At 39.9% G+C, this 18,223-nt stretch overlaps 1 protein-coding gene across 2 annotated transcripts in view; it reads right to left on the bottom strand.

Moving 5' to 3' along the window:
• Nucleotides 1-18,223, bottom strand: part of MICU1 (mitochondrial calcium uptake 1) — a 238,307-nt gene that overhangs the window by 37,368 nt on the left and 182,716 nt on the right. For both annotated transcript variants that reach the window (XM_045569191.1, XM_045569192.1), the window contains exon 9: nt 9,931-10,068. In XM_045569191.1, the coding sequence (XP_045425147.1) occupies nt 9,931-10,068 (138 nt within the window). The remainder of the gene's footprint in view (nt 1-9,930; nt 10,069-18,223) is intronic.

Here is an 18,223-nt window from a genome sequence, read left to right as displayed (position 1 = left end):
TAGAGCCTCAGACTTGGCACAATGAGAGAGCTTCAGAGTTGGCTCTAGGGATTTTGGGGGCAAATCTGCCCATATGGGGGGCTGTTCCACCAGCATGGGGACTGCTGATGCCCAGTTGTGCAGGCAGGGGTTTCTCAGTGGCCCATGGTCTGTGTACGCAGGCCAGAGCTGCTAGTTGGCCAAGGTTCCCCCCTACACCTAGGACACACTGAGGCAGTTGCCCCAGGCTTCCTGAGTGGTGTCTGTAGAGTCTGGAACTCTTCTTCTGTTCAGCTCCCACACTGGGGAGGAGGTGTGCTTGGCCCCCAGTCACAGTGCACGACATGGAGGAGTGTCTGTTCCCTCCTTGGCCTGGTAGGGGTGATGCAAAGGCTACTGCTGGAAGGCTGGGTCCTGAGCGGACCTGGCTTTGTGTGCCAGAGCGATCAGGATGGCGTTGGTTGCACAAGCCTGGGATTGGCAGGCACCAGATCTCTGCTGCACCTACTCTCCAGTGGAATGTCTCTGCACAGACTTTGAGCAGCTCCCTGATCAGCCCAGTGGTCTGTGGTGGAAGAGGGAGACCCCTCACAGATTGAGCTCCCTGTAACTTTTGTTTCTCTCCTAAAAAGCAGTGTCCCCTTGGGTTGCTTCTATCCTGCTGTCTTCATCTCTTCCCAGAAGTGTAAATTGTATTGGGATCCCTGGCTTAATCTTTGAGATGGTGGGTGATGCTTTTGAATAAGAATCAGCCATGCCCTGTTCGATTGAGCTGATAGATACTGTAATGAGCTATAGAGTTGTTCTCCCTGGGTCTAATATCTTTTTTTCAATCCTGGATGGAGCTGGAGCCTGCCCATTCTTCTAAGTGAAGTATCACAAGAATAGAAAAACAAACAGCACATGTACTCACCATTAAAGTGGTAGTAATCGATCAACACTTATGTGCACATATGGAAGTAATATTCATCAGGGATTGGGCAGGTGGGAATGGGGAGAAGGGGATGGGTAAATTCACACCTAATGGGTGCGGTGTGCACTGTCTGGGGGATGGGCATGCTTGTAGGTTTGACTCTGGTGGTGCAAAGGCAATTTATCTGACCAAAGCATTTATACCCCTGTAATATTCTGAAATTAAAAAAAATTGAAGGTCACATTGTATCCAAAACATAAAAGAAAAAAAAAAGTTGTTCTCCCTGTCAGTGATTGATGCTTGCAGGAAAGAGCCAACTGCAGAGATGTTCTTTTGTGTCTGAAATAAGCTCTTGTCCCTCAGGAGGAGCACTTGAATGCCCCAGGGTTTGGGAGGGGCCCTGTAGCTCCCAGGGAGTTGCTTGTTCTCCACCACAGCAAAGGTGAGTGGAAGAGAAGGCTGGGCGTGGTTAGGTTGGGTGAGCCTGAAAGGCTTCGCAAAGCCTCAGCAGGACTCCAAGGTCATTTTGCCTGCCTCTTGGGAAAGCCGCTGGGAGGAGGGTCAAGGCAGGCTCTCCTAACTGGGAAGGCTGCTCATGCGGAAGGGGCTGCAATTCTGTGACTGGTTTTGGGAGTAAGCGCCATCCCTCTCACGTTACCCCTGCCCTCCTCCAGTGCCCGGTTGCAAACAGGTGCCTGAATGTGCCATGGGCTTCCCCGCCAGAGTACCCACCCTACTCCAACAGTGCGGCTTTCCTGTGGGGATGATGGGTGCTTCCCCAGATCGCCACATCTCAGACCTCCACAGTATTCTCCAGTCAGTTCCACCCACGTGGGCTCCCTAGCCTCTCGAGTGCAGCTTTCAAATCCTCCCCCGCCACCCCCGTGCCCCCTAGCAACTTGCTTGGGTCCTGGGAGCATGGGATCCAGCCTGTGTGTGTGACCCACTAGCATGCATCTCCAGGAAATGCTGGTGGGCAGGGAGCTCCCAGATTGGGCACCCAGGGTCCACTGCAGGTCCTCAAGGGGAAAGGTATGGGCCCCACTCTCTGTGGAAACCTAATACTGGAGGACGCTCCAGCGGGAGCTCAAAAAGCTCTCCAGGTTTCGGTGGGGATGGAGGTGGGGGAGGGGGAGGATAAGAATCTGAATGGAAGGAAGCTCTGGGATCACACAAGTTCTCCCCACAGTTCTGTGATTGCTGCAGTATTGGGCTTGTTGGGCTGGAAAAGCTTCCAAGTAACTTGGTAGTCTGCTGAGCACCAAAGGATTGTGGGAAGGAGAAAGGGATCCCCTCCTGACCCCTTTACTGGGGTCCGAGTCTCTCTGGGTTTAGATCCTCGCTGATATCTTTTTTTCCTTTTCCCTCTTCCTTCTCTGCTTTGCAGTCTTCCTCTGTGAGGTCCCTGGCAGGCTCTATACTTATTCCTCTGACCTACACCTAAGCTGTGCCCTTTATCCCCTCTCCTTTATCTGAAACCCTCTTTTCCTCCAGAATGATTTGGTAAGTGATATCTCTAGTCAGACACCTTGCCTTCTGTTTTGCAGTTGATAAAACTTTTAGAAGAAAACATAGGAGAAAAATCTTCATGACTTAGAGTGGATTAAGTGTTCTGAGGTGCCACCCAAAGCACAATCCATAAAAGAAAATCTGGTAAGTTAGACTTCATCAAAATTACAATATTTTGTGCTTCAAAATACTGAGAGAATAGACAAATCACAGGCTTGGAGAAAATATTTGAAAATCATAAATTTGATAAAGGACTTGTTTCCAGAATTATATAAAGAACTCTCACGATTCAATAATGAGAAGAACAGCCACTTGATTTTAAAAAAGATTTAAATAGACATTTTACCAAACAAGATATATGAATGGCTAATAAGTACATGAAATAATGCTCAGCATCATTAGTCATTAGAGAAATACAAATTAAAACCACGATGATACTCCACTGCCCACCTATTAGAATGACTGTAATAAAAAAGGGAGTCAATAACAAGTGTTAGTGTAGATATGGAGAAACTGGAACTCTCATACATTCTTGGGGAGATGTAAAATGGTTCAGCTACTTTGGAAAATAGTTTTGCAGTTTCTTAAAAATTTAAACATAAATTCACCATACAACCCAACCATTTCATTCCTGGGAGTCTTCAAGAGAAATAAAAACATAGGTCCACATAAAAACCTGTACACAAATGTTCATAGCAGCATTATTTATATATAATGGCCCAAACTGGAAACAATCCAAATGTTCACCAACTGGTAAGTGTATAAACAAAATCCAGCATATCCAAACAATGAGAAACTGTTTAATATTCAGCAATAAAAAGTAATAAACTGTTAATATAAGCTTTAACATGGATAAACCTTAAAAACATTATGCTAAGTAGAAGAAGCCAGATACAAAAGACTGTATTATTATATGATTGCATTTATATGAAATGTTCAGAAAAGGCAAATGTATAGAGACAGAAAGGCGATTTATGGATGCCTGGGGCTAGGGCAGAAATGAGAATTAACTGAAAGCTAGCATAAAGGATCTTTTCAGCATGACGGAAATGTTCTAAAACTGGATAGCAGTGATGATTGCATAACTCTGTAAATTTACTAAAAATCACTGAATTGTATACTTAAAATGGGTGACTTTTATGGTAAATAAATTATACCCCAAAAAAGTTGTTTAAAAAAATAAAAAGGAGTTGGAGTAGATGAGAAAAGGGAAATTTGGCTTCCTCTAGAGTCACCTGTAAAGCCAGTACCTAGTGCTGACAGGCCATGGATGAGTGCAAGCACACCATGAAGGAGGATTCCCTTGCCCTGTCTTGTAATCAGTCACGGCAAATCCATCTGCCAGGAACCAGTCCAATTGCCCAAGTACCCTCTATGGCTCACTGAAAAGAAGAAAGTCTCCTTTCTTCTTCCTTATATGCTATGCCTCTCACCAATCTTACCTATTCTCTGCTCAATCTCCTGCTTAGTTTTTTTATTTTAATTAATATTTTTATACCAGGCAATATATGAATATGATACAAAATGTTACACAGTACAAAGCAATGCTTTCTGAACCCTGTCTTCCAGTCTCCTGCCCTGCATGTGGTCACAGTTACCATTTCTTGGGTACCATTCAGAGGTATTACTAGGCCTGTCCTGCTCTAATAATAAAGCATCTTCCTATTACAACCCCCAGACTTCTCTTTAACTGCTGCCTGGCAGCGAGGGAAATTATACCACTTCTGTTACTTACATTTCTATAGGTACCTAATCTTCCTGAAATATCACTTTCTTCATATCTTTATCCCTCCTGTTCACAACATGTCAGTGATTTCTCACTGTCACCTGGATAAACCCCCAAACTTCTTATCCTGGGATTTAAGGTCCTCCACCGTTTGCTTCCATAACTTACCTTTCTAGCTCTCTTCCTATGAAACTTAGGCTGGAGACTGGCAACATTGGTTTGTGTTTCCCCATAACCTGTGCTTATTCAAATCGTGGAGAATAAGAAGTGGCAATAAATAGGATGATTAGTGAAAAGATTATAGACTCTGGAATAAGATAGTCCTGGCTTTGAATCTCTTAAGAGATCACCCACCTCTTAAAGCAGTGGGTGATCTCAGGTAAATAACTAAGGCTCAGAAGACTATATTTCATTTGAAAAATGAGAATTGTATCACTCAGGATTGTTGTGATAATAGGGAAGAAGATATATAAAATGTGTAGTACACAGAAGGTACTCAGTAAGTGGTAGGTGGAAGTCCTCAGTAAGTTAGCATGCTCATTACTATAGAACTAGTGGTAAGCATCTATTTTATTAAGCTCTGAAATAGACTCTCTTCTCTGGTATGTGAGGAATAGGAAATAGGGGAAAGGTTGAGGTATTTGGAACTCATTGTGGGGAAAAAACAGGAAAATGATATGGGGAAAAACTCATAAAACTAAATCTCTTAATAGTAATTCACATTTTAGGACTCCTTTGGGGGAAGTACAGCTTTCAAAGCTAGTCATTTAAAAAAAAAGGCTTATCAGTAAAGTAGAATTCTAGTCTTTCTAGTTTTATGGCCACATTTCATGTGCTATATACTACATAGTAACTTTGGTGGGCACCTAATAATTGGAATTAATGAGTTTTTCAAGGGCTATGCTAGCAATGTTTCTAGAATCTGATATTCCATGGATGACTAATATGATTCAATTCTCAAATGTCTGTGAATAAATGAATAAGGAGAGCTCACATGTATATTATCCATAGATAATATAAAAAGTTAGTCATATAATAGTTTTATTAGGAATACTTAATAAGCACTAACTTTGCTTAATGGCCAGTAACAGTATTAATAAGCAATGGTATGTGCAGAAGGCTGTTGGGGATAGGGCTATGATAGGAAACACTTGGCAAAAGCAAATACCTTTACAATCTCTGCTTGTCATAATCCTACTCTGCCTTTAAGGCCAAATTCCAATTGTACCTCCGCTAAGAAATCTTACTCAGTCTCTTCAGTTGGCTCTCATCTTCCTTATCAGTGCTCCAAAAAGATCTCATACCTTTAATACTCAACACACTGATTATTGCAATCGACAAATATTTGCCTATGAGACACTAACCATGCAGAGGATGTGCAAAGATGAGGAAGGCACTGCTCTTTAGAGGATCAAAGTTGAGTGGGTTGCCTTGTATTATACTTGTTTTAAATCTGTCTCCTTCCACTGGGAATGTTAAGTTCTATGAGGCAGAGACTGTTGTGCTCACTACTGTATTCCCAACATTTAGAAGAATGCTTGGCACGTAGTGGGTGTTCAGTAAATATTGAATATGAATGTGAATATGAAATTATATAGTTCTTTGCATATTTTTCTCTTACTAGACTATTACAGACTTTTTTGGTTTGGTTTTTTTAACACCCAATTTATTGCTTTTAAATATAAATTTATAATAAAATATGAATTAGCCTATCATGATAGATAATTAACTTAAGGTCAAATCAATGTCCGAACCAACCTGTATGTCTGGTCAAAATAAAGAGCATTTCTGAATGCAAACACTATGCTTCCAGCATGGGGACTAAAAAAATCACCCATATATTTGTAATCAATTTTCTGAAATTACAATTTCCAACACGTATCAGCTGGCTGCTGGGTAGTATATCTCTTAAGGATAAGGGATGGTCTTTATCTTTTATCTTTCTCACAGTACCTGGCTTTATGTCTTGCACATAGCAATGTCTGCCATTGAACTGAATTGTAATTTTCAATTTCATCCTTAAATCAAGACATTATTAAAGTTAGCAGCTTCTATACTCATAAACATAGAGGATCACCACTGTGAATTATGTTTATGAAGTCTCAGAAAACTCTTTGATAAATAAATACGTGGTGGTTGCTTAGAGCATCAGTAGGGTAATTTTTCCAAGGCATGGCAAGTTCCCTGATTCTGCAAGCTATTACTCAGGGGGGAAGCAGCTGGAGACGCTGATGGAGTATGGCTTCTCTCAGGCAGTGGCTCACAAGCCTAGGTGCACATTAGAATCACCTGGGGAGCCTTTACGAAACACTGATGCCTGGACCTGCCCACTGAGCTTCTGCTTTAACTGATTTGAAGAGGGCCCCATAACCACATTTCTTAAAAATTCCCCAAGTGATCCTATTGTAGAGAAGCACTACTTTAGAGGAAGAGTATGGTGAGGAGAAACAGCCCTTTGCTATGGAGAAGATCAGATCTGGAATAAGAAGCCTTACATCTTAGTTCAGACTCTGAATGAGTCATTAATTCTCTTTCTGTCTCTATATTCTCATAGGCACAATATCTGACAAGGCTCTTAGTAAGAGAAAAATGGCTGTGAAGCATTGCACAGTCATTAAGTTATATGCAAAAATTTATTTAATATCACCTCTAGAACCATCAATCTTTTAGGTCTGATTTGATATCTTGATATAGAACTCCACACAGAAACTGATTAATGTGAGCCAAATGAAAACTTACATTTTCATGTTAACAAATGTGAAGTGGAATAAAAGTAGCAATTAGGAAGCAGATGGTGATTCCCCTTTAACAGGAAGCGGTCCTAGAGAGACAGACTGGTAACCTTAGGAGCAAAGGCCCTTCATTAACTTTTATTTATTTATTTATTTTGAGACAGAGTTTCACTCTGTTGCCTGGGCTACAGTGCCATGGCATCAGGCCAGCTCACAGCAACCTCAAACTCCTGGTCTCAAGCGATCCTCCTGCCTCAGCCTCCTAAGTAGCTGGGACTACAGGCACACACCACTACACCTGACTAACTTTTTCTATTTTTTAGTTGCCTGGCTAATTTTTTCTATTTTTAGTAGAGATGGGGGTCTCGTTCTTGCTCAGGCTGGTCTCGAACTTCTGACCTCAAGCAATCCTCCTGCCTCGCCTCGGCCTCCCAGAGTACTAGGATTACAAGTGTGAGCCACCATGCCTGGCCTCATTAACTCTCATTTTAGTTAATTGCTGTGTTCACAAACTATTTAATCAACATGAGAGAACAATCAATCTTAATCTCCTCGCTAAGGCAGGCTAGAAATTCTTGGCCTAAAGTAATTTAGCACCCCAGAATTTCATCATCTGACAAAATTTGTCCTTTCACTTGAGAGCTCTTTTGCAAGGTCTTCAGGTCCTAAAGTAACGCCTGCCTAAAGCTAAAATATTCCTTCAAGGGAGATGTCTCTAACACCTAATTTATTGCTTTTAAATATAAATTTATAATAAAATATGAATTAGCCTATCATGATAGATAATTAACTTAAGGCCAAATCAATGTCTGAACCAACCTATATGTCTGGTCAAAATAAAGGAGCATTTCTGAATGTAAACACTAACTATCTTCCAGCATGGGGACTAAAAAAATCCACCCATATATGTGTAATCAATTTTCTGAAATTACAATTTTCAACAGGTATCAGCTGGCTACTGGGTAGTGTAGAAGTGCTCTCTGGGAAAGAAATATTTTTCTCTGTCACTTTCCATTAATGATGAGTTCTCCCCACAGCCAAGAGAACACCTGCTGTGGGAAAAGGCTGGGCTGAGTTCAGAGAAGCTGACACTTTCTCTTAGAGCCCAGCCTGCCCTCATTTGCAGCCCACAGCCTGGTTCAGAGGTCCTTTCAACTTTTCAGCATCCAAAACAAAGAGGAAAAAGTCTGGCTAATAAGAAAGGCTTTCTACCAACTTGGGGCAATGCTATTCATGCAGTATTTTTTGCACAACAACTAAGAAAACGGGGACAAGCACTAGCAATCCTATTTCTTATTTTCCATTACTGAGTCTTTAAAGCTGGAGGGCCCCGTATAGCAAGAATCTAGGACAAGCCTTCGAAATCATGAGGCCAATGAGGTTAAGTGATTTGTTTAATAAACATGGAATCCTGAGGCAGGACTTGATCTCAAGTCTTCTAGCTTCATGTCTACCACATCACACCACTCTGGCAATCTCTCATGGAACATTTTTAGTGCCAAGTCAGATTCCTGGTCATGGCCAGATGGTAGTCATTGTCCAGCGAGAAAGGTATTGGGCTGGGAATGAGAAGTCTAGGTTCTAGTTCTAGCACTGCTGTGTGTGTGTGTGTGTGTAATATCTAGAGGCCTGACCTCTTAACTGGTCTCTGCTTCAGTCTGTCCACCTCACCCCCTGATACTGACTAAGGTCTACCATCTGCCCTTTTCTTTTCTCACACTAGGGATGGCTGGTTTTGAAGGGTATCAGAGAGCAGTGTCGAATAGTGTTGCCATAAATCCATGGTCTCCAATCCTAATGCTGCTCAAAACACTCTAAATCATCTCTTTCCAAATTCTCTAACAGCCTTATTATCAGTCTTTTTGCTTCTATGCTTGCCTCCTTCCAAATTATTTTCCATAAAACAACCAGGGTTATCTCTTTAAACATATATATAATCATGTTGATTCACTGCTCACACACTTTAATAGCTTCCTATTGCACTGTGAATAAACTCCAAACTCCTTCTATACTTATAAGGTCCTGCAATGTTCTGGTCCTCATCTCAGACCATTTTCCTCCTTGCTCAGTATGCTCTAACCACACGAGTCCCCTTTCAGTTCTTCACACATGCCAGGTCTGTCTTTCCTGCCTGTTATGGACTAAGTATTTGTTACCCTCCCCCCTGCTGTCCATTCATGTGTTGAAGCCCTAACCCTCAGTGTGCCCAGTGTGGTTGTGTTTAGAGATGGGGCCTTAGAGGAAATAACAAGGTCAAATGAGGTCACAAGGTTGGGGCCCTAATCTGATAGAATTAGTATTCTTATAAGAAGAAACACCAGAGATTTCTTGCTTTCTCTCTCTCTCTCCATGCACACACACTGAGGAAAGCCCATGTGAGGACGTCTCAAAAAGGTGTCTTCCTCCAAGGCAGGAAGAGAGCCATAATCAGAAACCAAATTGACTGGCACTGTGATCATAGACTTCTAGTCTCCAGAACTGTGAGAAAATAAATCTCTCTTGTTAAAACCACTGTCTGTGGTATTAACATTTTGCTACAGCAGGCCAAGCAGACTAATATACTGCCTTAGAGTTTTGCATATGTGATTTCCCTCTGTCTAGAGCCTCCTCTTCCTTCTTCTTGGGAAGATTTCCTTCCCAAGCTGCTTAAATGGTAGTGTTTCAATGATTTTCTCGTGGGCCCACAGTTCTACTCTATAACACCACCCTTTGGGCAGTTTCATCTGCTTTCATGGTTTTAACTCTAACACAGTGTGTTGATGATTCCCGAGTCTACCTTCATGACTCAGATGGCCACAACTAAACTCTTTCTCTTCCTATCTAAACTAGTCTCTTCTTTAAAATTCTCAATCTCAGTTCATGGTGAACTGAAGAAGAAACCTGGGGTTATTCTGGACTCTCTCCTCTTCCTCATCCATTGCTCATTTCTTTCCTCCCTTTGGACCTCAGGTGCCAGAGATGATCTAGTTGTGAACCTTGGTTCATGACATACTCTCATCATTATGTTACCACCTTTGCAATAACCATACATTCCTATGGTTTCTGTTCTTCCTCTACCCAAAGCTACCTACCTTTCCTTCTTTGAAGTGCTTCTTGAGCTGCTTCTGCATGGCGGTCAACTTCTTGGACTGCACCCCACTGTAGGCCAGCAGCATGCCACCGAACTGCCTCTCAGTAATTCTCCCATCCACAGGGTCATGGCGTTCAAACTGGGAGGGAAACAGAGGGTTCTTGGAGTCAGTGGAAAGTATTTTGATGTGGAACATTGAGTATCAATTCTTTTAGATAGCAGAAAAGAGTTGATGGCTGGGATTGTATTTTTGAGCTACAATTCTCAACAAGATCTGAAAAAACGACTAAGAAACAGGTCTATTAATAGGTTCTTATCCCAGATCTGCCACTCACTGTGGCTTCAGGAAAATCACCCAACTATTCTGGGCCTCAGTTTCCTCACGTATAAAACAGAACTGCTATAGCATCTCACAACCTCACAGATCAGGAATATCCTTGTAGAAATAGAAACAATTTTAAAGCTTCATACAAATTCACGCCATTATTCATAATAAGTGCTCTCTGGATCATCCATGTTCCTGCTCCTCAGAGAAGACTTAAAAGCTAATTATAAATTTGATCAATTATGCATATGTAAAGTCATTTCAGTTCTTTAATCTGTACTTAATACTGTTATACACTCACACTTTTAAGGATTTCAAAGAAGAGTAATGTGTTTTCAAGTTTTCCCTAAAATGGTAATCAAATGTTAGGGCATCAATGGAGCTTGGGAAAAAAATGCATAGAGTATAGGATGCCTGCATTAGACTTGCTCACCACAAAGCTACTGAAAAATCATTAAATATATTTAAATATGCAGATGGAAAGGTTAAGTATAAAGGACCTCTAGCTAATCTAAGTGACATCAGAAAATTAAGATTTTCACTTAAAAATGGAGACAAGAAAGTTATCTCAGTCCCAGCTGCAGTGTTAATGATACTTACAAATTTATAACTAATAAAATGGCTACAGATAAGCCCAGTAACCATTATAAAGCAAAACCATTTGAAGATGATACAATTTCTCCTTTTATTAGAAAATAAGTTACTGGAAAATTTCAGATTCTTACATGGCAGGGCATACATAATTCTGTTCTCTTAAAAGGGGTACACATAGACATAAGATGTTGCTAAGTAAGGTCACGCCAACAAGCATTTCCTGAATGTCTATTAGTTGTCTAACACTGTGTTAGTCACTGTGGGGTATAAGAAAGAAGGAGAAAATTCAGTTTCTGTCCTTAGGGACCTCACCTGAATCTAGTAGGGAGATAAGACTTAAATATGAGACACAAAATAAGAAAGTCAAGAGTGAATTCTCTTTCAGTTCTCATTTTCTCAGTTAGCTTGGTAAGTTGATATACATCTTAATTTGTTTCCTCACTGGTGAGACTGTGTCAATGAGCAAGACACAAGAACTATATTTTAATAATAGCAACAATTTACTGAGCACATACTATGGACCAGGTACTCACACCCATATATTCTTTCATCTAATCACTGTAACAGCCCTATGGAAAAGCTCCACTTCTGTAGATGAGAAAACTGAGGCAATGCACTGCCACATGTGACAGAGCTGGGATTCAAACTCAGCCCTGCTTGGGCCCAAAGACTATCTCTAAACATCACACCGTTCCCTACTAAGCAGCAGTACATATGCAGCCTGCAGGACAGCACTATGTTGCTTTTGATAATCTTATATAGGCAGAAGGCTTAGTCACATTTAAGTGAGAAGCAAAACTATTTCCAAAGACATCAACATCATCAATATTATGTGAAAGCCTCTTTTTCAATTCAACCACTCAATATTTCATGTATATCACACCATCACTTCTATACAGCTGATTAAGTTTTGACAATACCATAAGTTTTCAGGATTCAATTTAAGTTTAATTTATGGCTCAATTTACTACCCTGAAATAAAATGGAGGACTGACAGAATGTTCTAAGTGGGCATACTTTTTACAATGTTTACATCAGATTTTTAATGAAATCTGATACCTGGGCAAAAAGTTCATCTATGGGCTTCCTCAAGGCAGGTGAAACAAAGCTGTGGTCCCTGCTCTTCAGGCCAGGCTTTAACGATTTAGAGCATTCATTCTACCCTTATCCGGAAGATTTCACAGCTGTGGGGCAATCCTGTATGTTTGAATTAGGTGAGTTTTCAGCTCCATCTCACAAGAGAGATTCGTGATTGAAATGTTTCTTGTTCATAACACCGGCAGCAGCTGTAGCTCGCTCAAGGCTTATGAAAGGCCTTTATGCTCTGTTCTCCATAGGGGCACAAAGCCTCACCTCTGTTATGTTTCAGACAGTAAAGAAAATTTCCAGTGGAGATGGCCAAGTAACAATTACAGTGCTCCAATTAGCATCTTTACTAATGTTCTTTGAAAACTCAGACTTGCCTTTTGGTAATGAGTTCTATTATTATTATTATTAATTTTAAGTGATTGGAACCTGAAAGGGCTTAAAAACCATAAAATTGAGTTTGTCCACATAGTGTGGCCCGCTTCAAGTTCACTACTTTAGCTCTGTCATCTGACTTCAGGCAGCACCTCTCCATTCAGGTTTTTAGGCTCTTCTGAGGCAAGACTGCCTTATTTCTGAGGTCTTAAACATGGCTGGAGGGGGCCAAGGAGAGCTGTTTCTCTTTACACACAAAACTGCTAACGGAAAGATTTGAACTAATGTCCTATTCATTCAAAATTTATTAACTGAACATCTTCTATGCTAAGGCTAGGAAGCTTTGAAGGTAGTATTTCAAGGACCCTCATTAGGGTTAAATTTTCAAGAGCAATACCTAGACATCATGTGGCTCTAGCGGTCAAGTGTGTATAGGTTGAACATACCTAATCCAAAAACCCAAAATCTGAAATGCTCCAAAGTCCAAAACTTTTTCAGCATTAACATGATGCTCAAAGATCATGCTTAAAGGAAATGCTCATTGGAACATTTGGGTTTTTTTTAATCTTGTTTCCCCTTCCAGTTAGACTTCAAAATAACCCATCACTGGAACATTTCGGATTTTAGATTAGGAATGCTCGACCAAGAAGTAAAATGCAAATATTCCAAAATCCAAAACAATCCAAAATCCGAAACACTTTTGGTCCCATGCATTTTGGATAAGTGATACTTAACCTGTGTCTTAAGCCTGGACAATCTTATGGATGCACTCCTGGAGTGCCATATGCATGCAATCAATCCCCAAGGTCATGGGAGGGTCTTTGGGGAAAGACAGAAATAATTGCAAAATTATCACAATGTAGAAAACTGCTAATTGTCTATTTGGAAGCAAATCATTGGCTTGTATTTTACATAGCCATACATATGTCACACTTATATTGGAAACTCTTAAGTTCCACTTCAACAATTAAGAAATTCCATTCGATTTGATCCCATGGCACAGAAGGTATGCATTCTAGCACACCACCCACCATCTGCATTGTTTTTCTGTATCTAGGATGAGAGCTTAACAGCCTAGTATTTTCCCTTCCGCAGCCATTGCCACTTTCTCAAGTGGATACAAGCTGTTGTCTCTCTGTTGTTCTCCAGGAGGCTGCAGGGCAGGCAAAGAGAGGCCAGAAAAGAGGAGCCAAAAAACTGCCTGCAAGATTTTTCCTGGCTTTCTGTTCACACTGTGCCTCTTGTTCCCTCCCCTGTCTCTTGTCCTTTTGGAAGGACAGATGGTCCACACATATCCAGATGAAATGACTTAAGGAAGATGGGAAGCCAAGAAGAGAAGAAAACATGTATTATGAACAAAGGCTAAAAATAAGGTTAGAAAAAATAGTAAAAGGAAAAAGAAATCACTATTTTCAAGTGGGTCTTCATTTATTAAAGACATTTGAGGTTCATGTATTCCAACAGATGTAAACTTCAACCTTATTCTCTTTCACACAATTATCTTTCAGGAGATTTTGTCTATACCCAGAGTAAATCCTCCCCTTATACAAATATTTCAGAAGGGTAAGTTTCTTGATAGGCTTTTTCTAGTTTCTGAACTGCACAATACTAGATTGCATTAGTGATCTCAAGCCTCTGAGCTGAACACGTCTGTTTTTCAAACTGATTGTACATGGCTTTGAGATCTTAACCATGCTACTGCTGCAACTGTCAGGAGTCTCAAAATAACTCTGTTACGCCCATCAAAAGGAAAAATGATTACAAGCAAAGTTCTCTAGTGTAAACCCACCGAGTGAGTATGACATACACATTTCATAGTTTGAACTGAAATCTATGTTTCTGAGTAAGGCACAGTGGCTTGTGCCTGTAATCCCAGATTCTTGGGAGACTGAGGTGTGAGGATCACAGAGGCCAGGAGTTTGAGGCTGCAGTGTGCTATGATTTCACCACTGCACTGTAGCCTGGGAGATAGTTGAGATCCTGCCTCTAAAATAAATACATAAATAATGAATGAATGAATGAAATCTATGTTTCTGCAATTGGCAGAGGACAGAGGGCCCCAGTTCAGATTGCCAGGAGCCCAAATTTTCTTGATCTTTAAATAAGAGGCATTTTCACTGCAAATACTAATATGGTCGTCTTTTGACTAACTGGCAAGATGAGGAAGAAGGCCAATAATTTGGAATGGAGGCAACATAGTTCAGTACCCTCAGCAAAAGCAAAAATAATCCATTAGAATCTTGGGCCATGAGATTATAGATCACCAAACTAAACTGTTAAGAGTTTTCTACTTCAAGTCCAAAGGATTCCTTTCATTTTAAAATTTTTAAGAAAGTTCAGGCTGGTGATCAAGTCAATTGACTAAATGATATGAGTACCAATTGTATAGTCAGGCCAGGAAAAGGTTAACCTTCCACTCTGACAGCCCAAAACAGGAACATAATAAGACTGATGAATGAACTTATTATAGAATAATAAAAATCAGGATATATTTGATTGAGGGCATCAGGGAAAAATATTTTCAATATGAAAAAAGGGTTTCAAGGTTTGATAAGTTTTGGTTTCATTTCACAGAAGGTAATACATTGAAGTGACTAAGAATAAGGGCTTTAGAATCAGCAAGGCCTGTGGGTCCAAGTTCTGGCTTGAACCCTTGCTGGCTGTGACTTCAGGCAAGTGGCTTACCTCCTCTAAAGCTTCAAAATCTCCTTACCAAAAAAACAAGATAATATTCGCAACCTCAAAGTGTTGTAAGAATTAAGCAGGATAATATATGTGAAGAAATTAGCACACAGTTTGATGCCTAGTCAGCATTCAATAAATGTAGCAATTAATATTTTATCACCATGACATCCCATCAGCTAAAAGCCTCAATTAATTATTTTGTTTTTAGTCAGTATTAACTAAGTTAAATTACAATTTCTCATCCTTTTTTCATGATTGCTTTTGCCCAGTCTTTGCTTACAGAATACCACTATCACATTTGAAGAGTGGAAAAAGTAAACACAATATTTATTATTCAACACAATGAAGTGATTTTAAGATTAAACTACTTAGAATTGGTTGAAGCAGAATGCCAGCTTAATAAGTTCTGTAGCCTAGCCATAATTACTAAACAGAAAACCTGGCATAAAGGAAGAGCTCAATCATATGTATTGAGTGAACACAGACAAAACACCAGAAAATTTACAACACTTCTGTTCTGCTGTTGGGAGGATTTCCTGTCTGAGGCAAGGAATATTTCTACATTTATCGCAATACTTACTTCCATAATACTGACTTCTGTAAGGACAGTCTTGAGCGTGCCATTCATTATGTATTTGAGCGCTTACTACTTGCCAGGTGCTGTCCTAGGATCTTACCTTAGATCATCTCACAATGCTATTTAACAGGTACTACTATTATTCTACTGTACAGACAAGAAAACATAGGCAGAGAGGTTAAATAACTTGCCCACACACCTAATCTGGGGAGAAATTTCTCTCTGGTCTCAGTATCAGAACAGTTGATTTGTTCTTATTTTAACACATTGGCTGTGTGAGTTGTATTTAACTCAGGCTAGTTTGGAGCCCAGGGCCTCGTGAAGCAAAACCCTGTAGTCGGTTTGTGAAAATCTTACTTGTTGATGTTCTTATTGTTACAATTGACAATTTAATTCTAAAAACATGGATTGTGATGCATGTAACTCACACACAGAAAACAATAAAAAATTAGAAAGGATCATTTTGTTCTAATAAAACACCGTGGCCCCAGGGAAAAAACTGTTTTTTTCTAATGTGGCAGTCAATGTGTTAAAGGCACCATGAATCGTGTTTCACTTTTTATCCCGGTCACTGGAGAGTTTACAGTCAAGTTTGTGGTCCACCTCTAACAAGAACACGAGACTTTATGATTTATATTTTTCACACTAATCTTACTCTTAGCTTTCTCTTCTTTCTTTTAACTTTAATTTCTCAGCAAGTTTTTACATTCATCTCACTAAATGTACTTTTTTTCTTTTTTTTTTTGAGACAGAGTCTCACTCTGTTGCCCGGGCTAGAGTGAGTGCCATGGCATCATCCTAGCTCACAGCAACCTCAAACTCCTGGACTCAAGCAATCCTCCTGCCTCAGCCTCCCGAGTAGCTGGGACTACAGGCATGTGCCACCACGCCCAGCTAATTTTTTCTATATATATTTTTAGCTGTCCATATAATTTCTTTCTAACGGGGTCTCGCTCTTGCTAAGGCTGGTCTCGAACTCCTGAGCTCAAACAATCTGCCCGCCTCGGCCTCCCAGAGTGCTAGGATTATAGGCGTGAGCCACTGCGCCCGGCCTGAATGTACTTTTTAAGGCTTTCTGAAATCCTTTCTTGAACAAGGAAAGATAAAAAAGGTATTAGACATCTAGGTTGTTTCAGTTTTCAGATATGATAAATACCACTGTGAAAAACTTTTTCTGAATTTAGAAATTATGAAATAAAAATCTATGGGCTCTTTAAAAATTTTATTATGAAATATGTGATATATACAAAATAACATATTAATGGACAAATTAATGGACACTTAACTGAGAGAGGAACCATCAGCAGAACAGTTGAAGCCTATGCTCCTGCCTCCCCTAAGAGGTAACCATCATATGGATTTCTTTTTCTAGTGCCTTATTATTTCTTAATAGTTTAAAACAAATGTTTGTATTACTAAATAACATATCGTTTACTTTTGCTTGTCTTTGAACTTTATAAAATGGTATCATACTGAATATATTCTTCTATAATTTGCTTTTCTCAATCGATATCATCATTATTATTTTTTATGACAAGGTCTCGCTCTGTCACCCAGGCTGGAGTGCAGTGGCCTCGTCGTAGCTCACTACAACCCCAAACTCCTGGGCTCAAGCGACCTTCCTGCCTCAGACTCCTGAGTTGCTGGGACTACAGGGGTGTGCCACCACATCCAGCTAATTTTTTAATTTTATTAGAGACAGGGTCTCGTTCTTGTTCAGGCTAGTCTCAAACCCCTAGCCTCAAGCAATCTTCCTGCCTTGCCCTCCCAGAGTGCTGGGATTACAGGTGTGAGCCACCACACCTGACCCAACATTGCATTTGTAAGATTCATCCATATTGATACATTTAACTGTGTTTCTTTCATTTTTACTGTTACAGATTTCTACTGCTTTGAAAATACTTTTATTTATCAATTTTTCTATAAATGGACATCTGAGTTATTGTCAGCTTTTTGCTATTATGAACAAAGCTGTCATGAACATTCTTATATACGTTTGCTGGTGAAACAGAAACAAGAGTTCTGAGTCTAGGGTATATATCTAAGTGGAACTGCTGGCCTTTCAAGATAGTACCCAATTGTTTTCCAAAAGCATCACACCAATACTTTTATCAGCTACGTAAAAGAGTTCCCATTGCTTCACATCTTTACCAACACTTGGTATTGTTGGACTTTTCCAATGTCCTGGGTGTAAAAATGGTAGGTATAAACTCTGTAATGCTCTTGATGTGTTTTGCCAAATTAATTTCTAAAAAGATGTATCAATTTACAATCCCAGTAGTATAATGAGAATAGGCATTTCTTGGTATCCTTAACAATATCAAATATGATAAAAAAATCTTTGCTAGAGGAAAAATGATAATTCATTTTAATTAATATTTCTTTGATTAGTAGGTTGACTATTTTTCTAACATATGTAGTGGCCATTTATATTCTTCCTCTGTGATTTTTTTTTTTTTTAGAGATGGGGTCTTGTTACATTGCCCAGGCTGGTTTCAAACTTCCAGCCTCAAGTGATCCTCCCACCTTGGCCTCCCAAAGTGCTGAGATTACTTACAGGCATAAGCCACCATGCCCAGCATCTGTGAATTTTTTGTTTATGCTCTTTGCCTATTTTAAAAACATGGATGCTGATATTTGTCTCATTAGCTT

This window comes from Lemur catta, chromosome 14 (assembly GCF_020740605.2).
Source record: "Lemur catta isolate mLemCat1 chromosome 14, mLemCat1.pri, whole genome shotgun sequence".
Classification (NCBI taxonomy): Eukaryota; Metazoa; Chordata; class Mammalia; order Primates; family Lemuridae; genus Lemur; species Lemur catta.
This window is presented reverse-complemented; position numbering and strand designations above follow the sequence as displayed.